Consider the following 27,564-nt stretch of genomic DNA (forward strand, 5'->3'; position numbering starts at 1 on the left):
TGGATCTTTGCTAGCCGTAGCACAAATTGCTCTTCTGTTGACTGAGCTGCCATTTACCCCCTATGCAGCACAGGTGTGTGGGAGGACCTTCCCTGAAGTTGAGACCAGGAGCTTGCTCTGACTGATGTCCTTTCCCTCTGGTGACAGGCCGCTGTGCCCGCTGTGGGGAGAATGTTGTTGGGGAAGGCACTGGCTGCACGGCCATGGACCAGGTCTTCCACGTGGAGTGCTTCACCTGCATGATGTGCAACAACAAGCTGAGGGGACAGCCTTTCTACGCAGTGGAGAAGAAAGCCTACTGTGAACCCTGCTATATTGTAAGTACCCATTCTTGTTTGCACGCTGATTTTAGTGTACAGATGTTGGAAGCATTGATTTGTTTTATTGCTGTACAGTTGCCTTACAGTTAAAACCTGACAATCCCATGACAGTACCACAGGCACTAGTTTTTCCATAGTCTTCAGAAGATCTCTGATCTTTTCAGCTTCCTGGGTGAATGCTGTTTCCTGGTCTAACCTGTCTCTGAAATGAAGTGGCCATAACAGAGAAAGAAGGGTTTTTTGTGATTATGTCAGCTCTGTAAGGAGCAGACTCTGCAGTGATTTTTAATTGATAGTGTTGCTCTCAGAAGCTTTCTGTGTTGAGAAACATGATACCAAAATGCTTACAAACTGGTGCTCACTGAGATTAAGGAGGTGGGATGCAAGATAGCACTAAAATTTCTAAAATCAAGACCTTTGCATTGCTTGATGGAAGTCCTTCTACTGAACTAAGAGGTTTTGGATTGGATATCTTTTGAAGCTTATCTTACCCTAAAACTTCACTTGATGCCTCCAACATGCTATTAAAGCAAACAATTAACAGTTGCTTTGAGGAGCTGCACCTTCTAAGAGGCTCCCATGAGAACTGGTTGGAAGCATCTGCAAATTAAAGAAACATCACATAACATACCTGAGGCCTTACCTTGGGGTGACCTTAGCATACAGTATATAGGAATAATACTTGTAATTTAAAATAAGAAAAGCACCAAAACATTCTTCAAGCGTTGATAGGTCTTTCTCTAAACCTCCAATTCATTACTTTTATAAGCACTGGACCTGAGATCCTTCTGGAATCAGATTTGTATTTCTGAAAGTAAAAAATGATGCTTTTCTTGACGTTTCTGGCATTCCAATAATAATTAAAGTAATCATATGTATCTCTGAAAATGCTACCAGTGTCCCTTCTCCTGCAGAGCCTTTGCAGTGGGATTATTGCTGAAATACTGAATATAAAAAGAGACGATTTTGTCTTATTTACAATGGCAGTGATGTATGAGCTTTTAAAAACTAAATGATCTTTTGATGGAATATGTACCTCTTAAGCCATTTCCATTTTTGTTTGCACTAAAATGATCACAACATAAAACTTTAAGGTTAATTTTGTGGCAATTTTGACCATATGCAAAGCACTGCAGACTTCTAGGAAGGTGCATTCATAATATGCTTGTAGTAACTTTATGCAACTGGAATTAAACATATCATTGACTTCAGGCTGGAATTGACTTCATCTGCTTGCAGTATGATACTTTCTTTTCCTCTTTTTTTAAATCAAGCACTCATTCTTCACCACTCATCTGCTTTAGTTTGGGAAAACATCTGCATTAGCCACTGCAGTAATGGTTTAAGATTATTTAATCCCATTACTTATACACTTCATTAGCCTTAGTGAATCATTGGCAAGGGTTCAGTAAACTTCCTATATTGGGAGATAAAAGGATAAAAAAGGAAAGGGAGAAGGATTCTGTTCCTCGTTTTCTTTCAAATTTATCTTCTATCTATTTAAGGGATAAAGGAATGATAATTGCCTGGTTGCATCTGCGTTTGTACGTTCTGTGATATGGCTTTGCAGCTCTCAGTACAGAGGAGAGAGTAAAAGTTTAATAGCTTTCTTCTATATAACCAGAAGGGGCCTTTAAATGTTTATCCATGCGGTCCACAAAAACCTGGTGATGGATTTAACCCAAAGCACGTCTGGATCCATCTGCTGCTGCACATGCAGGGGAAAGGACGTTGACGCTGATGGGGCTACGTATATGTGGCTGGACAGCTGGTACCGCGAGTGGGAAATGGAAAGCAGGAATGTGGAAATCTGAGGCAGCAAAGAAAAAGGAGGGGAAAAAAAATAACAAAACACCACCAAAGCACACATTAAACTCTTAAATGTGGAAGAAACAAGTGTTGGGAGCCTAAGTCTTGATATCACTCAGAAAGCTCAGGACTCTGCTGTGCCAAAAGCCAGATTCACAAAGGATCTAGGCACCTGCCATGCTATTGGCTTTAGGCTGGAGGAATTTGTGTCGTAGAGCATATGTCTCATTGATTTTTCAGTGCAATGAGGTCTGCATTGGCTTTGATAGGATGATGAGTGCCTCAGTACACTGAGGGCCTGGGCTCGGCTTGCAAGTTGGTCTTGCAAATGGATTGGGGGCCCTCAAATTGCTGAGGCACAATCTGAAAGCTCTTGCCTTTAGATGTGTGATGCAGTCATACTGGAGTCAACAAAAGTTAATGACCTGCTTAAAATCTAGCCTGTGCTTAAGGATTTTGCTGAATTGTGAACTCTGATTTTTTTTTTGGAGCTTCCCCAAGTCCCATTATCAGAAAATAAGTTGGATGCTTAGATCCCTAGTTCTGTAGGAAGTCAATAGGACTGAGGAACCCAGACTCAGATTCCTGTGGACCTGAATTCCTGTGAAAGGTGGAGCCTGTGTGACTAGCCCAAGATTGCACAGTTAATCCATGGCTGTGGGCAGCTGAGAAAACAGGATTCTCAGCTGGTATAAATCTGAGTAATTCAATGAAGCTTGTTTACTGGTTTACCTAATTCACACTGATTTCTAGCACACATTCCCATTTCCCCAAGTCCAAAACTCTCAACTTATTATGCAAGCCATTAGGTCAAGCTGCTTCATTTGTATAAAGAAAATGTACTATAATATTTGTCTGGTTGTGATACATAAATTCATGAATTCTTTGATTATTTTTTTTAATAATTCCCTTGTGTGACTTGTGGCTGTATGCACATAAAAACTATGTGAAAAAATAAAAATACATGTTTTTCAACAGTTAGAATTGGCTAATCTTCTCAGTTTATTATGTGACTTCTTAGTTGTGGTAGAGTGAAGCCATAATTAAGATTACTGCGAAGAGCTGTATTTAATTACTTACTAGTCAATACCAAGCCTAAATAGCCTGCAGAAGGGTTGTTTTTTGGTTTTGTTTCTGGTTTTATTTATCAGTGACCCAGTTAAGATGAAATTCCCCAAAAGTCTGAATCAACATGTAAGGAGATCAATCACCTGTTTAAAAAAATACTTTTCTAATGGGAATTTGAGTGCCACAGTTAATTTTTCACACAAAAATCTCCCCACCCAAAAGCCAGTCACTATCATTTCCTGTTACATCTTATGAATACAGTGAGTTCTGTTGCCAATGTGTTTGCTGGTTTTGCTCTGCATCCAAGGATTCTTTCATTATTGATGTTATTTTTAAAAGAGTACCAGTCTTCTCCATTAAGACACTTCTGCTGAATTAAAAGCAACTGTAAAAAATAAAGTGTTAATAGGAGACAGATGTCTCGGAGTCATTACGACAGTCAAGTAACATCTGAAATAATCACGATAGGGTTTCCAGTGTAACCAGCGCACTGCTGTACACATGGTGAATGCTGTGTCTGCAGTATGTTATCAGTATACTTTTCCCCTCCCTTACAGGACAAATTACTGTCAAAAAACATTTGGTTTGCTTCCTCTAAGTAGTTGAAGAGATTTTAGCACTGGCCTCAGTGCAGAGAAAAGGTTAAGAGTAATATCAGTGGAACCGTTGTTATAAAAGATTGAAGAGCAAGATGTTAGAGCAGTGCCAGCTGTCTGCTTTCCAAATACCCTATTATCATAAGGACTGAACACAAGGTTAACCAGACACACCGGTCTGGCAAGAGTCGTGCTGCTGTTTTGTGAATGGGATGTTCTTTGATGTCCTGATGACTTTCTCTGGGACGTGGAAATTTTCCTCCATTCTTCATCCCCGTTCCTGGCAGTCCGGTGGTTGGCACTTGGAGATAAACTCTCTGAGGCTGAGAGGTGCTGAGCGCCTGCGGTTAGTGCAGAAAGCAGCAAGATCTTGTAGAGGGTTTCTTATGTCGTGTCCAAGTCAATGCAACCCACCACTGGGCCCTGAGGGGAGGACTGTGGTGCAATGTGGAGGGGGACTAGAAAGCAGCAATAACTAAAAAAGCAGAAATAGCCAGGGTTAGGTGAAAGAGTTCAGAAAAGTAGTGAGCTAGAAATGATGAGTGATTGAAGGAGAGGAAAGAAACTGTCTCATGTCTCTCTATTTAGCTAGAGTGTGGGAAGATGGTGGTTATGGCTCTGCAGTGCCCTGTGGAGACCCAGGGATCAAGCTTTCCTGTTTCTGCTGTGCAATGCAAGATATTGAGGACATACCCTTAAACTCTACCTCAAAGAATACTTAAAGGCTTTTCAGGCTGAGGCTCGTCTTTACATAGTGCTAAAGCTGTGGAAGTGCTCTAAGGGGGAAAGATTGTGTGATTGTGCATGGAAGTCATGCTCTGATGCCTGCCATTCCCAGCTTTAAACTCAGGACTATAGTGCTCCACCTTTTTTTTTCCTGATTATTTGTGTTGTGAAGAGGAGAAAAACAACCCGTATATTCAAGGTTTCTCTCTCCTACAAGCTTCTACCTTTCTGGCCTATCAATCAGAGGCAGTAAGTAGGAGAAGATACTTCAGATTAGAACAGTAGAGAAATGCCGATGTTTTAGGAAATGGTACCATTAGAGCCACTGGTGCCCTAGAGTGTCCTAGGAAAGACTGAATTTGGTAATCATTGTAAAACGTTGGTATTAACTCAATTTTTGCTCATTGAAATCTCTGGTAAAACTGCTATCAGGTTCAGTGCGACTGGTGTTGTAAACCTCACCCTGTGTGCGCACACGAGGGTGGTTGGTTGGAAGCTGTGCAAGAGCAGCTACCTCCAGCACATGCGGTTTAAAGTGTAAGGTTGATCCCTGCAGTAGAATTACATCTATTTTTAAAAATAATTCTGCAATTTGTAAGCAGAGATTACAGCACTAATTTAGCAACCATGTAACAATTTAAATTGGACCAGAAAAGAGAAACTATAATTTAAAGATATTTTTTTTTATGATACAAGTTTTCTTCTTTTTAAAGTAGAAAGCCCTTTATTCTTGTTTTTGTCAAGCAACGTATTGAATTTGAGAGTAATTTATGGAAAGTGCTGCCAGCGTGGTATTGCGAGTGCTCCACAATTTGAATTTAAACTGCTCAATGGGATCATTAAGACTATTATGCCTGCTTTCCAAAGAGTTTGAATTCAAAATGACAACTGGAACAAAAATATAAAATAAAGAGAAGTCACGCACTCTTTACGTGGTGGAATTTTTCTGCCCTCGAAATATTTCATTGAGATCAATGCTCTTCTTCAATCCTCTCCTAGAAAAAAGCTGGTGTTGCTAGTTTTAGTTCGGCGCTCCTGCGTGAGTCATCGGCAGCAGGGAGCTGAACCTGTGACCCGTGCATCTAAAAACATTAAGTTTCGGCTGCCGTAGCGGAGAGAAGCAGCTCAGCTGCACCAGCCAGCACTGGGCTCCTGCCCTGCTTGTCTCCTACCTACAACAGAGGAGGTCCATGGGCATAGCAGACACAATACGTGTCCAGAGTTTTGCTTGGCTTACAGGCATTTTTTTTAATCCTATTGATTATTTACTTTGGTAATTTTGCTAGTCTAGGCCCAAATGGTAACTTCTTTGGGAAAAAAAATACCAAAACATGGAAGGGAAGACTGTCATTCCTGGGAAAGTGATCATCATTTGTAAAACTGAATGATTAATAAATCCCTTAAGAGTGTAACAGCCCTTTCTATCAATACCACACAGCATCAGTTGATATAAAAATTACACATGGAAGCTGGGGAGGAGTGGCGGTCATGAGCTCAACACTTACTTAGAGTGGTAAATGGTCTTGTGCAATCAGGACATAAAATAGAGGAGGATGGGGTGCTATTGCATAAGCTGCACCTGGAACTTCCGGGAGTCCAAGTCTAGGAGGTAAAAAAATGTGTGCATGTGAGAGAATATGTCAATGAAGCAGCTTCTGTCAAAACTGGGACAGATGCTGAACTTAGCTGACCCTCTTGAAGCCTGCATTTGTTTTTTCAGTGGTTTACCAGCTGTTGTAGAGGATGGGTCATTCCTCTTATTTTGTCACTAGGCAGGAGGAAAAGGTTCCTTTGTGGTGGAGGGGGCAGGGGTGAATGGCCTCCTTTCTAAACTGGAATTATGAAGAAAGGGGAGAAAGCATACCATGAGATGATGAGGTATGCTATACAGGAACTCCTCTGTGGAGACTCAGAGGCTCATTTCAAAGACGACAGGGCCAATTCATCTCCGTGTGCAACAAGGACAGGGCAAGAAGTCTACAAACCAAGTCTGTAAGAGGAAAAATTCCTGGTGCTCTTAGAAGACTTGAGAGTGTGTGCCCTGCCAAGAGTTGCAGTGGGTTCACCTCATGAAAGATTCTCTGAGTGAGACCACACACTTGTCTGCTGAGATGGCTTAGGGGATGAAATTATTCTTTTTCTTAGTGCAGCAGGATGTGCTTGGCTAACTGGCCCAAATCACGTGATGGGATTAAAGGTGTAGCACACCCTATTTTCATCCTGCAGTTGCTGTTTGTCTTCGTGGTGTTGCTTGTTGCAAATGCAGCTGATTGACGTTCAAGTAGATAGCGATAAGATCAGGCCACACCTTGGTATAATTGACTATCCAGAAAACTGAGCAGAGCGTTGCTTTAGAAGATGACCGGCTATGGATTGTGGAGGTAACAATGCTGCCATGATAGCAGTGTTATGAGGGGCATATCTTTGAAAAGTCACCATAGTGCTGGACAATGTCTTAATACATACATATATTGGAAAATCAGGCAGGAAATGCTGATTAACTACTTCAGTGATGTTTTGGTAGCTCAAAGTTTTGCTAGGGATGGATGGATCATTTCCCACTCCTCTCCAGGGTGCATCTTTAAGAATGTGTCCTTATTAAGTGAAGACTGTACCTCCACACCTGGGCTCGCTTGAGACTTTTGTGATGGCTTGCTGGAATCCAGATCCTTTCTCCTGCACGTGTTGACAGCCGTAACAACTTGAATTGTATTCTTCTCTCTGCCTTGCGCTTTTATAAATAGAGGCATTTTTCGTATTTAATTATATGAACTAAATATTGATTTTACATGTATAATCTAGAAAAACTATACCATGGGAAACTTTGTGGAGGGAGTTCTTAGTGTAACTGAAATACGATGATATTGTGAAGGGCCAGCTGCCATTCACGGAATTTCTCACCCCACAGGGTGAATTCCACTGACCAACTGTATATTCTTAGGAAGAAAATAGTCTCCCTTTGTGCAGGATTTTATTGGCTCCTGGCTATGCATCTGCCTATGGATCATACTACAGTAGAGGGGATGCTGAAGTCATTTAGCAATGACTTCTAGCTGTGTGTTGAGATTTCCCTTTAGAAGGTAGCCCAATTCCTGTCTGCCTTTGAAAGCAAGCAGAAACAGCTTATAAGGAAAGAATAATTTCTTACACACCAGCACCTTTGTAGCAGTGGGAAAATCTTCCTCATTTGCGGTCAAGTGTAGATGGGTATTAGATGACAAGCCATGTCTGGCATTTGTAGCATTCATCTCTGCTTTTCTCTCAATTGCACTTCACCACCTTCTCAGCAAACTATTTGTTGCTTTCACCTTTTGCTACCCGAGTAGCATCTAGAGATACCACTGTAATAAACTCTCATTGTGGTCTGTCAGTGAATGGTAGACAATAGCTTCTGCTTCTAAAAACCTTCCTGGTTCACAGCAGCAAGTGTGGGGAGAGGCAGTGGTGTTGCCTCTGTATTGCAGATAAGGAACTGACCCCAAGAACATTAAATGCAGGTTTTTTTGGGGTATGAGCCTCCATTCCTGGAAGCATTCAAGGGCAGGTGAGGTAAACATCTGTAAAGAACAGTTAAGATCTAGTCAAGCCTTCTCTAGGCAAGGGCATACCCAGGGGTATTTTCTAGCCCTGCTTCCTCCAGCTCTGAGCACGAGTGACCTGTGCAGGACCACAAATACGGCCTGTAGTGTACAGCTCGGGTCTTCCATGTCCTAGTGCTCTGCCTAGTTGCAGTTCAGCCTGCAAAGGTCTCCAATTGAAGGTGCTACCTTTCTTTTCTTCCCCTCAAACCATGGCTGTTTAGGGTCTGGGCATGAATACGAAGCAGCAGCTGAAAGCTGGATGAGGGCTCTTAGAAAACCCAGGAGGGTGGGAGGCACCATGACAGTGTTCCCTTCCGTGAAGCCCTACTGCTTGCTTGTAACCCTGCATAGTTATTTGTCAATTCAAACTGCTGAAGACAATTATTTTGGAAAGGCTGTGATTTATTTGGAACAAGGCCTGTAATTTAGGTGTGTGTTTCCATCAGATCCATGTATTATTGAGTTTGCTCTGTCCTTCCTAATGCAGTGATGTTAAAGTGCTGCACGTTGTCCAGAGATAAAAAAAATCAGAAGTCCCTGAAGTAAATACAGGGTTAATATCTTTAGCAACCCCTTTTGTTTATTTTGCAGCACTGCTCCTATGCTAGCAGAGCTGCTGGTAAAGCACAGGCCTTGCAGCCAGGGTGTGATACCTGCCGGTAACAGAGCTGGATCTGTCCTGGGAGGGATGTGTTTGGATTTAGCAGGTATGATTTCTCCTTAGCAGCCTTGCAGAGAACAGAAAGTCTTGTCTCGCTTGCTCTCTTGATTCCAGATGCCCTCTCGCTCAGTCCAGACAGTGATTTGCAAGCCTCAGTGCCAGGGAGGCGAGCGGGCTTTTGCAGTGTGCCACTTCAGCCGTCTCCTTGGTGAAACCACACTCCAAGGAATTTGCTCTGGCAATTGCTCAGTCTGTGAGTCGATCCTCCCTCTAGCGTCCTGCCTCTGTTTCTTCACTCCAGGACAGCAGTTTGCCTGCCTGCAGTGTTTGTTTGCAGCAGAGGAAACTGTTTAACTTGCCATCGCGCGCACACACAAACCCCAGTGGGCTCGGTAGATTTCTGGTTAGAAAAAACAAACTCATGCTGGTTTAGGGAAAGCTCAACAAGCATGAATGATGGACAGGAGAAAAAGTTTATTGATCCTAAGAGTATGGTGAGTGTTTGGTGCTCATGGAGGGTCAAAACAAATTCCAAGTATGTTGCTTTTTCTCAGCTGCATTGATTATAAAGCTGTGGGCCAAGTACAATATTGACAGAAGAGGTAAAACATCTACTGGGGTATTTTGGGCAGAAGGAAGACCAGATTATAGCTTAACTCTGGTGCTGTAGCGTTTGCTGGGGACAAGAGATTATTGTGCACTGGTAGGTAGCAGCTTTCACAGGAGCAGAGAGCACGTTGGTTCATGTGGCCAGCGAGACCCAGGTGTTTGCACCCATCCCTGTGAGCACCATCCATACAAGCCAAGGCAGTGATGGTACCATGCACATCAGTGAGCACAGAGCTGGTGGGACATCTGGGTGGTTAAAAATGAGTGATGAGATCTACACAGCATTGCCCCTGCTTTTCCCTGGCTGCTGTTTCCTGACAAACGTTTGACACAGAAGCACCGTGTGAGGTTTTTCACAGCACCCTAATGCTGTAACCTCCCGAGCAGACTTCCTGCCCAGTGCTCTGAGGCAGTGCAGTAAATGCAGGGAACCAGAAACTGGTGGGGATCTTTATGCTACATGCCCGTGTTTCCAAAGGCTTTTGCTGTTGTAACGAAATGGAGCTTCAAGGGGAAAGAAAATCAAACTGAGAACCCTTGTAACATTTTTGGTTGCAGGTATAAAGCAGGGATTTGATAGGCTTCTTCAGGCACAGTAGAAATGTGTTTCTGAGACACTGGGGGTTGGAAAAGATCTTTGTATTGTTTTGATTTTTATTGTCTTGCTGAAGTTAATCTGCTAACATGTGATAGCTCATTGTACTTACATCCTTGCTATTTGACTCTAACATGAAGTGGCCTTTTGTTGTTTTCACATTCTCATGTTACCTAATGCTGTTTATGTAGATATTTTTTCAAACTACTCTGAAGATCTAAACAAATAATGGTTACGGTGCCCAAAACCTAAAAGTTGCTACTAACCAAACCTGGATAGTTTCCTTTGCTTGTGAAGGGAAAAGTAGGAAGAGGGGGGAAAAAACAGTGTTGAAATGTAAATTAACTTTTGGATGTTATCGGGGATTGAGATTTTGAGTATGAATATTCCATAAGCTCCTGACAATGTAGTTTGTTGTTTAAGGACGTGTTCGAACCAATACCTCCGTTGGTGGAACGCCAAGATGGTGTATCTGTGCAAATGCAATCTGTGTTAAAACCAGACAACACTTTTAAAAGTTATTTAATATTTCCTACAGCAAGCCATCTGTGACTGGTCATATTTTAGGAAGCAAGTGAACATCATAGCAATGTTCTCCACTCTATTTGAGTAACTTTTAGACTTTTTAAATTAAATGTGCTGCCAAATATTTATGTTCTGTTGTGAAAAGAAAAATATTTGTTTGACATCCCAGTCTCTTTGGCAATTTGCAGTCAGTTGCTCCTCTTAGGAGCTGTGCTTTTCTTGTGGGTAGTGTAGGGCAAAAGGAAGGGTATGGGCGTCCCTGAAGCTGCTTTCTGGGCTCGTTCCTCAGCAGCTGTAGCACAAGATGGGGCTTTGCTGGGAGCATGAGAGGTTGAGCCCTAGGTCCTCGCATGGAGGATGCAGTGTGGCACTGGGGTAGGCTGGGGACCAGGTTGTGCCTGCTTCTGGCACTTGTGGGTTGGAGGGTGGTGGAATGGCCACTGCAGCACTCCTGCCAACATGCAAAAGGCTCAAGAGTTCCCCGAAATACCAAGCCACTTTGCAAGATGTCTTCCAGTGCATCTGCCACAGACACTGCAGCCATCACCAAGGCAACCAAGTTGCCAGAATTTAGCGGCAGCAAGGCAGAAGGAAAAATTAGTGATGGCCTAAATCATGGCTGGCAAATGCTACTGAGCCTAAACTGCCCTGCTGGGGCTGAGCTCTGCTCTAAGTAATATATGCCCTGCTTTTAGTAATTATTTTCACAAATGTCTTGTATTTTATCCTGTTCCGCAGATTTATGGCTGGCTTAAACTAAATCACTCTAAGATAGTCAAATGCATTTGTTCAAGGGTTCAGAAATTGGTGTGGTGCTCTTATTACACAAAGGTACTAATAAACAACTAAAATGTCTGAAACGGTCCTGAAATAGTTAATTCCATTTTGGAAAGGCTGAAATGTTCCGAGGAGTCCCTGATGGCATAGCACCGATTTTTGCTCAGTACTCATTTGGAATGGTCCATATAACTTGCCTGTACTTGCCACCCTGGGACTATTGCAACCAGCAGAAGTCCAGGTGAATCACCAGCACATAACCTGTCTACATGTGTCTGTCACCTATAGGATCAGTGCCATATATAGACTATACATTTTCTTGCTTCTATGCTGGAAAAAGAGCCTTGCAGCATAGAGAAGGAAGAGAGAGCAGTCCTGATTTGCTCTATTACCTCTGACAGGTTTACTTTCACTGTGGCATGGCAATAAGATTAAAGTTTTATAGCAATATCACCTCCATCCAGACAAAAAAAAAAAAAAACAAAAAACCAAAACCAAAAAAACCCCCGAAAACACACACACACCCCCCACCAAAAAAAAAAACCAAACACCCCACCACCACATGGTCCATATAACTTGCCTGTACTTGCCACCCTGGGACTATTGCAACCAGCAGAAGTCCAGGTGAATCACCAGCACATAACCTGTCTACATGTGTCTGTCACCTATAGGATCAGTGCCATATATAGACTATACATTTTCTTGCTTCTATGCTGGAAAAAGAGCCTTGCAGCATAGAGAAGGAAGAGAGAGCAGTCCTGATTTGCTCTATTACCTCTGACAGGTTTACTTTCACTGTGGCATGGCAATAAGATTAAAGTTTTATAGCAATATCACCTCCATCCAGACAAAAAAAAAAAAAAACACAAAAAACCATAAAACCTCTTCTCTCTGCTACTTAGATTTCAAACTCTTTTATAGAGCTTCTGCATCTGTTAATAAAATCCTTAATTCATTTTGAACATTTTATTGTCACTTCGGATAAAAGTTTAATCAGATAGAATTATTGCCCTTCTAATATTCCCTTAACCTTTGCATTTTAGACTTAGACCATACCAGTTAAATTTTAAAATCACTTTTTTATAGACTTGAATGCCCCCATCTCTGTTTTAGAGGGTACTTTTGCACAGAAATACCATAGTCTGTCTTGAGGTCATGTGAAAACTTAAAAGGCTCTAATGTGAGCACTGTTCACTTTCCGCTGAAGTGTCTTGCATGCCCTATTAATTACTTTAATGGTGACATGCTGGTTTAAGGGAGTTCTTTATTAATACCACTAAATCTTTTTTTATTGTTGTTTAAACACTTTTTCTTTCCTTTATGTAGATGTATTTAATCCTTTCTGTCTTTAAAATAAATGAGTGCATAACTCCACATGAGGCGTTTGACACTTCCATTTTGCACTCCCGGGAGGGGATAAGGGAGCATTTTGCTCCCTTGACTGTAACGTCTGCATCCCAGTGGAGAGGTGCACATCTGTACTTGTGTCTGTAATCATGCGTTACATTATTGTGGTGGAAGCAATTTTTAAAATCTGATATCTGTCTCTCCAGCAATAACATGCAGTGAACTTGCCTTTACTCTTCCAGGGTGTTGAGATTTTAGAAGTCAGTTTGGCTTTCTTGTTGAAAGGTGCAGCACTCCCAGTTCAAGAGAGGATTTGCTTATGTTTGAGACCTTTCCTAGCAAGGAGGACACAATTACTTGCTCTCAGTCTGAACTCTTTAAGTAGTAGCATTCTATTATTTCTTTTTAACTTGAAAATTATATAATATTCACTATACCAATTTATTTATAGAGTAGCCCCTTTACTGAACTAACTAGCTGGTAAAACATTGGCACCTGTGTCTGCACTTGGATTTTAGTCTATCAGATCTGTATTTTTTAAAATAATAAGTTTTACAGAATATGTATTTTTTGATATATATATTAGGTATGAGAAAAATTACCTTTGGGACCTGGAGAAACACTTTCAAAAGCACATACGTGACTGAGAAACTTGCAGTTTTCTGTTCTGCTGCTCTTGACAATGAGACTGAAACTGTTATTACTAAGTAAAGAATATTTCAGTCACTTTTGAAAGTGTTGCCTCTCCAGTAGCCATTGATGGTGGTTTCACCAGGGAACTCTCCCACGTTAGAGATTTATAAATAAATTTCATTGATCTTAAAGAAATTCGCAATGGATTATTGGAAAATGAACTTAAAAGAGGTTTCACCAAGAGCAACTAGTCTTTTCTTTGGTGAGGGGACAGCAGTTTTGGGCTGGGGGTCATCTTTTGTTTTGTATGGGCAAAGCAGGAAAAGTTGTATTCTGTTGTGGGGTCACACAGATTTGCATTGGAAGAGTCTGGAAGCCTGATTTTGGTCTGAAATGACTTGGTGTTTGTCTGGGAAAGGTATTCCTTCCTCTCATGGACTTCCCCTGAGATTTTCCAAATTGCTCTGCAGTTATCAGTAGCACATTTTGCTGTTGAGTGGGCAAAGCCTTTTGCTTAAAATTGCTATTTTAATTTTGGGAGCAGGCAGTATACTCATGCACTTACATTGTACTAAATGGTACCTTTTGCATTTTCAATTTTTGCTAAATGGCACCCTTTGCATTTTAGAATAAGTAGCTAATTAAGTGGCAAGGCTAAGTGCTGTTTGGTGGGCCATGGGTGTAGAGTCACTCTAGGTTAGACAAAGGGACCTAATTCTGTAAATCCAATTAGTCTAAGGTATGCTCCCACAGATCCTGATTTGAATGCTTGCTTTGATATTACTGGGAGCTGAATCAGAATTCTGGTACCCAAGACAATGTGGTTAATGAAAGTGTCAGAGGCATAGACCCCATCTCATAAAGTGACCTTCTTGATTGTGTGAGGAATCTAGACTGGCTACATAACAAAGTTTTCAATTTCTAGTTTTTAAAGTCGAAGATAAGTAAGGAGAATTCACATGATTTTTTAGTGGAAAATCCCTAAAATTAACTGAAAAGCAAAAAAGATACTTTTCTTTCTCCCCTTAGCCTATGTTTACTTCCTTTTTCCCTTGTGAATACCTTGTTTATTTTTTAAATAAATAATCATATTTTAAAGCAGTGTAAATAAATTGCAAAGTGTGCTCCAATGGGGTGGATAAATATATTCCATCTGCTGGGGAGTGATTATTAAATAATTCACCAGTGGCAAACCCAGGAGTGGTTATCCATTTTCCCCTCATTCATGGGTAATTTTTTCTACATCCCGTAGGAGCTCATTATGTTTTCTTTGTACATAATGTTTAATAATTTTTAAAATCTGGCACTAACCCCTCCATCTACAGATTCTTCATATTTTTTTTTCCAAAATATTTGTGCATGTGTATGCATGTATGTGTTGGCACAGGAAGGTATTTGTTTCCTTTCTTCCTTTTTCTGTGTGCGTTGAGAGAAGGTGAGCACTGATGTATGAAGTGAGACGGGGAGTTGAGAAACAAATTTCCCTATGTGCAAGGGAGTTTGCTCCTGCATGAATGGGTCACATCCCTGCTCTCACACTTATATGGGAACCAACATGACTTCAGGGCTGTGGCAGCAGCCAAGGTTTAGCTTGTGCTTCAGCATTTATAAACAAAGGAATAGGAAGCAAGGAGAGGGAGCAGGACATGCGTTTGAAGAGCCCTGTCGTCTTTTTCTCAATGTTAGGAGGAATTTGGTTGTCTTCTAAGGAACCAGAATAAGCCCAATGAGCCTGCCTTGTGCATAAGCAGCAAGCAATTACCTGATAAAAGCTGGAGCCATATCCCATCAGTGGAAAAATTGCCAGAGATAATGTGGATTGGTGGGCTTGAGTCTGACCTTAAGGGAAGAACACAGCTCCTCCTGGTAACGAGCAGACCCTAAGGCCTCTTGTGTGGGCTTTGAGCAGGCTGGGAGGAGGACTGGATGGGGCTGGCGTGTACCGAGAAGATGTACAGTCCACAGCTGGCACCTCCAGTGCTGGATCCCCTTTCAGCAAGGTTCACGTTCCCATAACTGCGTCTGCATCACTGGGCAGGAGATGAGGGACCACCATCCTGTCCTGCAACTGCCCAACGCCAGTGCCCAAGGTCCTGTGGTCAGAGCTGGGCACTACCCCAGGCTGCAGGCAGATGTTTGCAGTTAGAGGACAATCACTATCTTGGTGCTAAAATGTGTAATTAGCCACAGGAAATTCTTTCCTTAGCTGATGAAGGCAGGAAGGTAAAAGTGTCTCTTAATGCTTTCACTGTTTTTCTGGGGAGTTGAGTGAATCTGCCTGCGCTCATGGAGGGCAATAGCAGTCCTATTCCCAAGCAGGTAATGCTCTCTGGTCTGCTCTTGCACGTGTCCAAAGGTCCATGCTGTCAGCTAGAGAGGACAAAACCCTCTCACTGAGAGACAGAGAGCTGTTTTCTTTCTCTCTCCCTCTTTTTCACATTCCCTGTGGGCATATGCAGACTCTGGGTTTCAGAGGCAGATGTGCTCTGTACTAAGCAGCAGCAAACAGCTTTTTCCTGGGACAAAGAGCAGACCCAAACAATTTGGTTTTGGCTATAATTTCCAAATGATTCTTGACCTGGAAACTCCTCCTTTTGTTATTCTACTAATCTGTTCTTCTAACTGAGGATCAGTTGGGGTTTTTTGGGGGGATGGGGGAAGAATGGTCTGGGTGTGAATTAGCTGAGCCTTGAAAATTTTGCTTGTTTGTGAAGAAAGGCTCTTCTTTCCTTCGCAAGACACTTCCCAAGCTCATATTCTCTGTAGCTTCATCATAGTCAAAACTGTGGTCAGAATAACATTTCCCAGCACTGGTTTCTGTGCAAAACATGAGTTTTGCTGGTCTCAGTCTAAGATTGAAGTGCTGCAACCACTGAGGCTGGTGCTGACTCTGGGCTCCCTTCCCCTTCTCATTTGCTGCTCCAAATGGTTGGTAATTTTCACTCCTGGCAATGATGCTCCAGGATGGAAGAGCCACAGGGAAGCTAATATCCAGGTGAAAGAACTGTGGTGAGTGATCAGATTGAATATGTAGTCCTAGAGCAAATGAACAGTGTGTTCAGTGCTGTATGCACTACAGACATACAAAAGAGAAGGTTAGACCCTGCAGAGCAAGGGCTGGGAAGATAAGCTGAGGTGTGCCATGCCAGCTGCAGGAAAGGCTGTGTGAACTCAGGGTTTGCTGGGCTGGTCTAACTTAAACCTCAGGAAACTGGAAAAAAACAGCTGAGGACTGGAAGGGTGTTTGAAGGATATGGCTGGAGCTGGGGAGCACAAAATTACTGCCATGCTGGCTCTTCCGTGCCCGAGGCTCACCGTTATTAATGTAAGCTGCAGTTCTCCAGCTGTACAGGAGACACCTGCGTTCTGCTCGCAGACCCAGACTCCTGGCACTTCCATTGGGGATGCCATTTAATTCTGTGTTCATTGATGTCCTTGATAGTAACTAGGACTGAGCATCGTCGTTTGAAAGCAGCAGGGACAGCAAGCTCAGTTCTCTAGAAACCTGAGCTCAGGATGTAAATGCAGAAAGAGATATTTCCATTACATCTTCTTTTCTTCTTAACGGTATGTTCTGCTTCTCTCCCTGGACCTTGCTGTCTTCTTCTGACTCCTTTTTGTGTGAATTTTCTATTATGGTCATCCAATTGCTGCTCTCTTCCTCTCTGTCAAGCACATTGAGAGTAAGAGAAGCAGTTGGGTCAAATGACGCGTGAAGTCCAAGGGCAGAGCTGGGAAGATGGCAAGGCTGCCCCGTACCCCATCCCACACGTACCCACCATAACCTCAGCACCACTTCATGCTGCTTTTTCTGTAGTGGTGATGCTGGCGGCACGTCTGCTGAAATGCACAGAGAAGGCCCTGTGCAGAAGACTCCCATCACAGGACACGGGCTCTTGGTGCTGACACAAAGCCTGTCTGCTGGGCCGTAATGCAGTGTAGCATGTATTACAATGTGCCATTAAGAAAACTGTAGTTGCCAAATGTTTCTGTTTTTACATAAAGCTATTCCACCGAGGTTGTTATCTGATTTTTCTCTGGTACCGAGAAGAGCAGTTGAATCAGAGAAGAGACTTTGTGGGTGGAATACATTATGTCCAGAAATCAATCATAAGGTAAGGTAGGAATAGAATCGAGTTTATTTACAGTCTGTTGACTTTTATAGTTAGCACCATTTATTAGAGAAGATGAAGAAGAAGAAGAAAATTAAGCAGAGGGCAGGGAAATGTTTCTTTGTGATATTTTTGTGCCTGGCAATGAAAAGAGATGTGTGTACGAGCTGACAATTTATCTTCTGCCCTGAAGAGAAATGACTTGTTCTCAAATGGGCATGAAATGAAATAGTGCAGAACACGATAGGAACTTTTCTGAGTAAATGGGTCAATTTCCTGTCATTCTCTCGATAATTGTATGTAGAGCACACTACGCTCCAAACACTGGCAAATGTGATTTTATTTTTTTTTTTCCCCCTCCTGTTATTTTACTCCTCTTGTAAATGGGTGGAAAACATATTCCAGTGCTGGCACTATTATAATCAGCTTTTGCCGATGGCTAATAGCAGTCCATTTTGGGTGAATGCTTATTACCTCCAAGCAGTCCAAGACACTACATAATAACCCAGCACTGTGGAGATTGGTACCGCTAGGAACAAGATGTAGTTATAGGGACTATATTGCAAATGCCCCATCACAGCAGGAAATTCACTTGGCCCTTTATCTCTTCTTTCCTAATTACAAAATAAGCCCTGATGCTCTAGCTGGAGAAGAAGCCTTTTTTGCCTTCTGAAATTTTCTGGTGTGGTTTAGGGGCTTTCTACCTTAGCAGGTTGGTGCATTTTCCTCAGCTTACAGCAGACCTGGCTGTTACTAAGGGGGCATAGATTCAAGTCAGGCTCACTGAGGACTGAGTTGGTAATTTTACTTTGGCTGTTGTTAATTAAAAATAACAGAAGTGCTGTAGCAGGTGTTCAGTGGGTGATGATTAGGGCCTCTGTGGCAAACTGGGTAAATCTCACTGGTACAGGTTAATACAGTGACAGAGCTTCATGAGTGCCATTGAACCTCAATGTGAGGAAGCTTTTAGGAAAATAAGGAGAATGTTTTAGGGTTGGCTCCAAGGAGCTGGATTCTGGCTGTGGGAATATCTGGATAAATCCCAAACACCTAATTTCAATAACTCTCCTCCCTCTTAACTCTAAGCTTAACTCTTAACTTGTCCAGTCCATCTCATCATGCATAGCATTATACTCCTGCTTGGAGGTTATAGGAAGGATAAAAGCCCAATCCCAACCTGATGAGATTGCAGATAACACAAACTGTGATGCATCATCTGATAGGGCAACACAGCCCTGTGAGAGCTAAAACCCATCACTGTCTCTCCAGTGACCTAGGGACATGTACTCAGAGTTGCACAAGAAATGGATTTCAGATGAAGATGGTTGGGAACTGCTGTTTTCACCCCACCTATCCCCCAAAAGGAAAATATTAATCACATGTTTTGGAGAATGGAATCTAAAAGCTTTGAAAGAAAACCCTAACAACAGAATTTTTTCTTCTCCCCACTTGTGAAAAGCTACTTCTCAAAAGTGTGTAATGATGAGGCATTTCCCATGGAAATTTCCATTTGGGAGGGAAAGTCAGGGGCATTTCTGAAGCTATAAATATTTTTTTACCAGCCCTAGCTACAGCCCTTCTGAGAATACCCCCCAGGGTCTGTGTCACCTTTGTTCTGTGTATGTGGGACAGGTTTCACTCCAATACAGGTTGGATTAGGTCACAGCTTAAAAATGGCTATTGAAAGTTTATAAACACCAAATTTCTTTCTCGGGTTGGTTTGGTTTTTTTTTTTGCTGTTTGTTTGTTTGTGTGTTTTACACTAGGAATGGAAAATGGCAGGTTCTAGTAGATGTCTGTAAGATCAGACAGGTCTATTTGTCTTTTACATGTGCTCTTGATGCAAATGAACTGGAAATAAGGATACCCACAGGACAGGTCTTCAATAACTTCTTCGTCTGCTATGAGGAGAGGGGAGGAATTCACATAGCAAACCCTCTCCATGAATCAGCAGTTTCTGAAGTACACTCATGGCTGCTCAATGGAGTTGTCCCCGCTTGGTGTATGTGTAAGGCTCCGGATTCTGTGCAAGTCATGAGGAACTGGAAGTAAATGATCTCTGACCTCCGTCAGCAGGGAGCGTGGAGCAATGTGCACTGTTTATTCCACCTGCCTTTGGAAAACTGCAGCCCTGAAGGACTGATTCAGAAGCCAGTTATGCTCAGTATGTCTGGAGTAACTCCGCTGCAGGGGATAGGATCGCCCCGTTGTAAAAGCCACTGGGGGAATCGGGTCAGAATTTGGCCGTGCTGCTGCTTCAACCAGAGAATAAGATCTAGTGACTCTTACTTGGAGCAAAATACAAAAAAGATCAAGGGCAGAATTAGTCATTTTCCCTGTGTTACATAACAATATTTTAGCAAACATTCTTCTCCCTGGACGTTTAAATGCATGGCTTGAATAATCACTGAAGACAATGTGGTAATAATATGTTCCTTATGTGTTGGAGGCAAAGCATTTATTCTGGTTTTACTTTTGCAAAATGTATTAAACAAGTTAGGTTTTGTTGATGTTTACACACATGGAATTGGGGGAGGGGGTATGTTTTGTTTGTGTTGGTTTTTTTTACTACTATTTCTTTAAGGAAGCACATTTTTTGTCTGATTTGGAGACAACTGGATTTCTGTTAAATGGGTCTGATGCCTGTGGTGGGATTCATCCCAGAACTTCATCTAGCTATAAGCCACGTGCTTGGTCTGACATGAATGTCTCTTGGGAATGATGGTGGAGACTTGCTGGTACCTCTCAGGGAAGAATATTTTAACCAGCTCTACCTACAACCCTCTTGCAATCACCCCACTGTCTGTGTCACCTTTGCTCGGTGTATTTAAGGCAAGCCTCATCTGAGTACCTAGAAAGTAGGTTTTCCTCTACCTGTAGCTCCCGAGTGGCCTGGTTGTTTAGTCATGCTCTAATTCACCCTCGTTCAGAGCTGGTTCCACCAGAAAAAGCAGTTCTGACCATTTTCTTTGACAGAGCCAGGAAAAGAAAGTGGAGGTGTGGTGTGCCCAGGCTGCTTTATGAGGTGTATGTGTTAGGAAATGGGCCCTGGAGATAAGTGACCTGGGCTCTGAGGAGGGTAAAACCACCCCAAAACTGCCATTTCTTTGAGATGTAGGGGAGACACAAGCGGAGAGGCTGCTCAGGGGAGAGGTCTTGTTGCAGCTCCAGCTGACACCAGCATGCAGAAAATACCCCGGCATGGGCAGGGTCGGAGAGGGGCAGGGAAGGGATGGCAGTGCTCCTTGGGAAGATGTGGGTCAGGACTGCAACTGTCCTCCCACCATGGGCTCCCAGCCTGCTCCAGCTTCCCGCTTGGAAGAACACATGGCTCATACTGCTGAGTGCGAAAAGGGGGTGGAAAAGGGAGATGGGAGATGTGTGGTGGGTACTGTGATGGGCATGGTGATGGTGGAGGGGGTACAGCTGCATGGGCTACCTGTGGGGAAAAGGTGGGTTGAGGGGGAGTGGCATGATTTCTTTGGCTGGTTGGCCAGCGGGGGGTTCTTATTGCCAGCCATGGATTTTACTGGGCTTGAAACGTGGATTAAAAAAAAAAAAAAGTCTGTATTAGCTCCAGACAGAGATGCACCCTGGAATTTTGGAAGCTTTTTCACTGCTGGCTTTGGGAGGAAATTTTGGCTTTCTAAGTTACAACATGACTGATATGTTCTATTTGTTTTTTGAGAATCTTCTTCTTTTTTTTTTTTTTCCATACTCCCATGACTCAAATCCATTTAAATTTTCCCTTTGAACCATGTGTTTGTAAGCTCTGGCTAGCCTAGTATTGCATTTGATATTCTGGCATTGGGCAGTGGAGGATGGAGGAGTGTTTTTCCACTGCTACCACAGTGGTCTTCAGCTCAGCGTTGCAAAGCACAACTTCTAGCACAATCCACCGCACTCAGTTAGGCTCTGACACTTCCCAGGAGAAGCAGACACGGGGATTTTGATCCACCAAGGCCAACATTGCTGAATAGAAGTGCTACAAAGAGAGAAGCACAAGCCTTGCGTCTTATTTTGGCATTTCTTTCTGGCCTGAAAAGTACCACCTCCTCCCCTGCTTGAGTTTTGCTGCTTTTCTGTGCTTGAGCAGGGTCTGTCCTTTAATGACATAATCGGGGGGCATGGGGTTGTTCTTCACCCATGCTCAGGTTCTTCATACAGTTCCACTATTCAGAGCACTGACCTGAGATGTAGGGTATTTGGGACTGATTTTGAAGTGGGAGTTGGAAGGCAGCCCCCAGTTTTCCGCACCCCTGCACTGTTCTTGCTTCCTCCTGGGCAAGCATTTCTGCTTTGCACAGGTAAGTATTTGCTGGGGCAGAGAGACAGGCAGAGGAACTGATGCTATCACTGTAAGGTCAAGCTGTTTGCTGAAGAGAGAGGACACGAGCCCTCCAGGCACACTCGAAGAACACACTGCAGATCCAGCTCTGCAAGCAAGATGTACAAGGGCATGTCCCATTTGTGACTTGCCGCCAGCCCCAGCCAGCATTGAACAATCAGCACATAAATGGTTGTGTGAATGCCTGGTGATGAAAAATGGAGGCACCTCAGGGACTTCATTGAAAGCCTGCATGTTTTCCTTTCCTGCCGTCTGCACCAGCCCCCCGAGGGCTCCAAGAGCTGAGTCTGCAAGCTTGTTTGCTCCCTTACGTGCTGTTTAGGCCATTGGGCAGGCCTAGCGAGGCTCTCTGGGACATCCTCCCATGTGAGGAATGTCACAGTGGGGGTGCTGCCACAGCGCTGGTGCCTGGTGGGAACACAGCCAACACATCTCCTGATGCCCGGGAAAGGATTGGAGTCCACCTTGCTTTCTCGGAGCTGGATTCCCTGCAGGGCTAAAAGGGGTAAAAACTTATTTTTGGTTGCTGCTGTCAGCTGACCTAGCTCTGATGCACTTGTGTAAGCGGGCAACATTTTCACGTCTGTGCTGTTTGCTTTAACATGTCAAACAGCTGATATTTTTTGCAAGGTTTCCCTAGCTCCTCCCTCCCTCCCCTTCTCTTCTGTCTCTATAAAATAATACTGCTATAATCCAGTTTGACTCAGCAGGATCCCTTTCACGCTGGCTAATCCCCATATATAGGCATCAGTTCAGGGAGGTGCACCAGAATGCTGCAGTATTTTCCCTAACATTTTGTTTAACCAGGATGACATTATTCAGACAAATTAATTCCTCCAAGACGTAAACTTGTTCTGACTGAGTGCTGCAGCAGCGTCCCTGAGAGCAACAAACCATGATCTGACATCTTAACAGCTCTCCACACGGTCAGGGGGAGTCTTACATAAAAGATCTTCAGCTGTGCATATCTGCAAGGTGCAGCTTCCTCTTTCCATAGGTAGATTTCTTTTCCAGCAGGTTTTGATGAAAAATACCTTTTTTTTTATAAGAATTAAGGGGGTTCTGAAGCACAAGCCATGTTGGAAAACGTCCTGGCATATGAAAACAGAGGGTAGAGACTACCCTGCCCTCTGAAATCCTTGCCAAAGATTTGAAAAATAGCAGTCTGCTTCTGTGATTCTTCTTCTGTTATGTTTTGAGTTCATCTTGCACATCTGAGCTACACGTTCCTACACGGGATATACAAAGCTGAGATGCATGTGCAGCTATGTCAGCTGTATGTTCCAAAAGGCAGCACCTGTAGGAAGGGGAGAGGAAAATATAACCAACCCTTCACAAGTCTACCAAAAGGAGGAACTCCTGGTGTGCTTCATAGGGAGGAGAGATGGGAAAGTGGCCCTATGGTGCTGCTTTTACCCCATATGGGGTATATACGGGGAGGTGAGCCGCCTTATGTCCTGTTGTGACACCATCTATTTGGGGTGATGTCGTGAGACCACTAGAGCTGCATTCAGCCCGAATGCTTTTTGATTACATTCCCCCAAGATGTTTTGCTGGTGTTTGAGTCACCTCTTGTGTTCTGTAGTGTCTGGGCTCTGGGAGCCAGCAGGGAAATGGCTTTTTCCCTCCTCCTGCCTAGAGCATCACTATATCTGTTCAGGTGCCTGCCAGTCCTTTAGGTTGATGCTTCCCTTAGCTCCTAGATCCATAATTCAGCAGATCTCTGTGTTGGCACCAAGTGTGCCAAAGCTGCTGAAAGTGACCTAAAACAGGAGGAAGGAAATGAGAAATCTGGTTAACCTAAAGTAGCTGGGACTAGGCTATTTGAATACAATCCTGGGTCCATATCTCACAGCTTTTGCTCCTACTCTGAATTCTTCTCCTGCCTTATGTCTGTTTTTTGCTCAGCTTGAGTTGCTTTACCGTGCCTCACTTTTACTTCCCTGAGAAATGGGTTTCTGTAAGTCATTTGTTCATTGGGACTTGCATGGAGTGACTTCAGAGTACTTAGCTGACTGGATGGCCATCCTCCTGGGGTGCTGGAAGCTTCTCCTAGCTGGATTTCTCTTCTACACCTTACTATCTCCTAGGCTGGCCAGAGCTGCTTGGGGAAAGCACAGTCTCTTTTTTGCAGCAGTGTATTATTGACAGAGGGCATCGCTAGAGGCTCCTGGTACTCTGCTTTAAGTACCTTAATGTAATATCCTCACCATTAATTCAAGCAGAGTTAAGGTTACAGCAAATAAGTGTAACATCCAAAAGACCCTGAGTAATTAAAAGGTTTATAAAGTTGCAGCTTACGCAAATGGAGTTGCAGATGCATAAAACCAATTTATACTTAGATTAGTTTCAGAGGTTCCCCTTTCTCTGTATTGGCTGTGGCAGACGCTTCCCAGTTTCTTCCTCAGGGATCTTTTGCATTTGTTTCTCCTGGTTCTGTTTATGAAAGGCCTGGCATTGGAAATGCACTTTCTTTTATACTGTAGTTTTGTCTTTTGGGGTCACAGTTAGTCTCCAAGCTCTCTCCGTGCTTCCAGCCCTAGGATCATCTCTGCCTGGTGATTTTGAGTCCTTTCCTTGTTGCAGAAGTAGGCCTGACCAGTAGCTTTGAAAATGCTGTTACTCAGACATGCCTAAATGCAACTATCACCTACACAATAGTAACCAGAATCAGCTTGTTGCTTTCCAGTGGCTTGTCAGAGTGATTAGCAATTATTATTTTTTGCATGTAGTAAGGTAAAATATTTTTTTTCCTCCTGTTGAGGCAATTCTTAAATCTTTCTGCAGAACTGCTTATACACTGAAGTTTTTATTTCATATGGACATGTGGAGTAACTACCACACATTATATAAAGCCTGAAATGCTATTAAATCACACAGCTCATTAATGGCTTCTGCTTAAGGCTCCCTTTATGGTAACCAGGCAGCCTGGGATAAGCCATCTGTCCCCCTACCACATCTTTGGGGCCGGTGCAACTGTCCCTACAAGAAAAACAATGTGAAAGAGCGTGCCTGAAATAGATTCCTAGTGTGGTTCTGCAGAGCTGTTATGTCTGATGGTACTTGATGCATATCTGTAATCTGTTATTAGCAACAAAGGAAAAAATAACTGCTGATAAAATTAATGGATTAGTAAGATGTCAGAGCAGTAGAATGGAGGATCATGGACTGATGAACATCCTGGACTCATTAGAGCAAAACTGGTGTAATACACCCAACTGTGAGGCCATCTATCTGTGCAGGAACAATATCTGGCACAGCAGCTCTGTCTACAGCTGGAGGCTCATTCTGCAAAGTGCCTCCCTTCAGAAAAAACAGACCTTTCTGTACAGCCACCTCAGGAAGCTTTCCGGTGATGTGACAAAAAGGGATGATTTCAGCCCTTGCAAAAGGCCTGCTTGTAAAGACTGGGGAAGACTAAGTTGAAGAGTGATTTTTCTATCAAGGTCAGTGTTGGTGAGAGAGTGGAATCTCCCATCTAGTCTGCTCTCCATTCCTTACAGTCACACTGAAAGACTGAAGAAGGTGGAGAAAAGAGCTAAAGATGGGAGCAAAAATACTTTAAAGTGAGTTCAGACAGTTTAGCTTCTCGGAGATGGTGTGATGTAGTGTATAAGGCGAAGTACTGGCTAAAAAAGAAACTTTTATAGTGGTGAAAGGCAGAACAATGGTGGAAGCCGTAGCCAAACACTCACAGTAGAAATGAGACATAGTTGAACAGCATGACTGGTTACTACTGGAACAAAAGACTGGTAAGTGATAAGTCTTCGTCTCTTGGTGTTTTCAGACTAGGCCTGGACACTGTCATGGAAGTCCCAATTTAGTCAAACCTGTAAAGCAAAAAAAACCAACAAAAAACCCCAACAAAAAAAGAAAAAAAACCACTTCAGTGGAGCAGTTGCCAGGGATTCTGTACAGAAACAATACTGTGGTAGCGCCAAGGACCTCACAAACTGTGGATTTGGGGTAGAACGAGTGGTGCCTCATTTTGTTTTCTTTTTGTCACGTTCACAAAAGAGAGCAGAGAGTCCAGGCATGGTGGGAAGATGGGGGAAACATGCACATCATATGCTGGCAAGATCCCTGTGTCCCATACATGGCACTAGCTAACACGTTCCTCCTGTTAGACCGATGCCATGGCAGGTCCAGATGTCAGTAATTCCAGCTGATACCACTGAAGAATGGTGATTTATGGCCACTGGAGATTTGTCTGCCTTTGTTCAAGGAGCACAAGAAAAGCACTTAGAGGTGGTTCTTGGGGTGGTCAGCCATCTAGGTCAGAAGAAGTAAAAGCTGGAGTTTTCAAAAATTGGCCTTCTCTCTAACCATCTTGTGGTTTGTCTTCTCCGTGAGAGACTGTGGGCTGCTTTGTTTGTTTTTGTTTTTCCAAGATGCTGAACATACCCCAACTCAAGCTGCAGGCATGGAGTGTCTTCAAGTAAAGGCGGTTTGAATTAACCACCCTAAAACATAGAACACCCCATCCCTGAGGACACTTTGCAGTGTGTGACTGTGAGCAACTGGAAGTTAAAAGGAGGATTGTACCCAAAGTGAATTTATTTACACATCAGGCCCTAAAAAGATTAGCTCCATACCCAGCTGTAGTCCTAGGGACGCCAGGATAACAGTTGAGTTTAAAGTGCATGGAAGCAGGATAACTAAATTGGAAAGACAGGTCTCTGGTATCCAGAGAGTATTTTCTCACCAGAAGATCTCAAAGCACTTTCCAAAGCCTGGTAAGAACAAGGATGTGTGGGGTCAGATGAACCCTGGAGTGAGTGCCTGGTTTTCAGTCACGCATTCCAGATCTCCACTCAAATATTTTTGTGTTGGGTTTCTTTCAGAAAAGTACAGAAAGACCCTGGAGCCAGAAATACTGTATAAAACATGCAGGATAATTAGCAACCTCCTGGAAACATGTGCAACTTTAATAAAATTTAAACTCCAGTTCCTTCCCACAGGTGGAGTCCAGCAGTACTGTAGGCAATATGCACAATTAGGCTATTTTTATGCCTCTTCATGTAAAAATGTGAGTGTTAAAACATATGTAGGTAAAGCAAATGGAAAGCTTAAACCTGCCTGCATGCCATGCTCATTTGAACTTGCTGTGTTAGCTTTGCAACAAGGCTGGATCGCTGTTGAACAGTGAACTCAAGCAAAGATTTTGCAAAGAGAAATGTCTTCACCTACAAACCTGGCTTCTTAAAAAGCCCTATGACTTTGCAGCTCCAGAAGATATTGACTTTCCCTGCCAACCACAAAGGGGAATAAATGACTCTGGGAGGGCTCAAGTAATTATACAAAGTGCCTGGATCAACTTTTCCATGGGGATCCTGTAGCTACTGGTCTGATGGCTTAATAATGTGCTTCTGAAATGGCTGCTTTCCACTGCTGTTTCTCTCTGGGGCCAGATTTCCAGCAAGACTCCTTAGCTGCCCTTGCAGAACTGGCAGGACGATGCTCGCTGGACTCGCGCTGCATGTGGAGGAGCCAACATTAACTTTTCCATAGGAAAACTTACAGGTAGGGCAGAGTTGGGCTCTGCTGCCCCAGCAGCAAACCCGGAAAAAGAGGATGACTCAGAAAGTCCTAGATTGCTTCCTTGCTCCCCACCCTTCACCGCCACTCCTCGTCCCTCTGCCCTCCTGCCTCATGTCTTTGGAAGCTGGTGTGGCAGTGCGTGTGGTGAGGGACCACTTTGAGGGTAGTATGGTGCCAGCAACAAAATGTTTTTCTTTCAGTAGGAGACCGACCACCAGCACTTGTTCAGGTTGATCCAGCTAATGCAGCCAATCAGGTACACAAGCCACATGTTATTACCAAAATGTCTCCTCCCTTTGTACCTGGACCTGGTCCA

At 43.3% G+C, this 27,564-nt stretch overlaps 1 protein-coding gene across 2 annotated transcripts in view; it reads left to right on the plus strand.

Annotated features, from left to right (window-relative positions):
• Positions 1-27,564, plus strand: part of LPP (LIM domain containing preferred translocation partner in lipoma) — a 316,293-nt gene that overhangs the window by 269,289 nt on the left and 19,440 nt on the right. For both annotated transcript variants that reach the window (XM_014945829.1, XM_014945828.1), the window contains one exon: positions 148-317. In XM_014945829.1, the coding sequence (XP_014801315.1) occupies positions 148-317 (170 nt within the window). The remainder of the gene's footprint in view (positions 1-147; positions 318-27,564) is intronic.

This window comes from Calidris pugnax, unplaced genomic scaffold (assembly GCF_001431845.1).
Source record: "Calidris pugnax isolate Ruff unplaced genomic scaffold, ASM143184v1 scaffold111, whole genome shotgun sequence".
Taxonomy (NCBI): domain Eukaryota; kingdom Metazoa; phylum Chordata; class Aves; order Charadriiformes; family Scolopacidae; genus Calidris; species Calidris pugnax.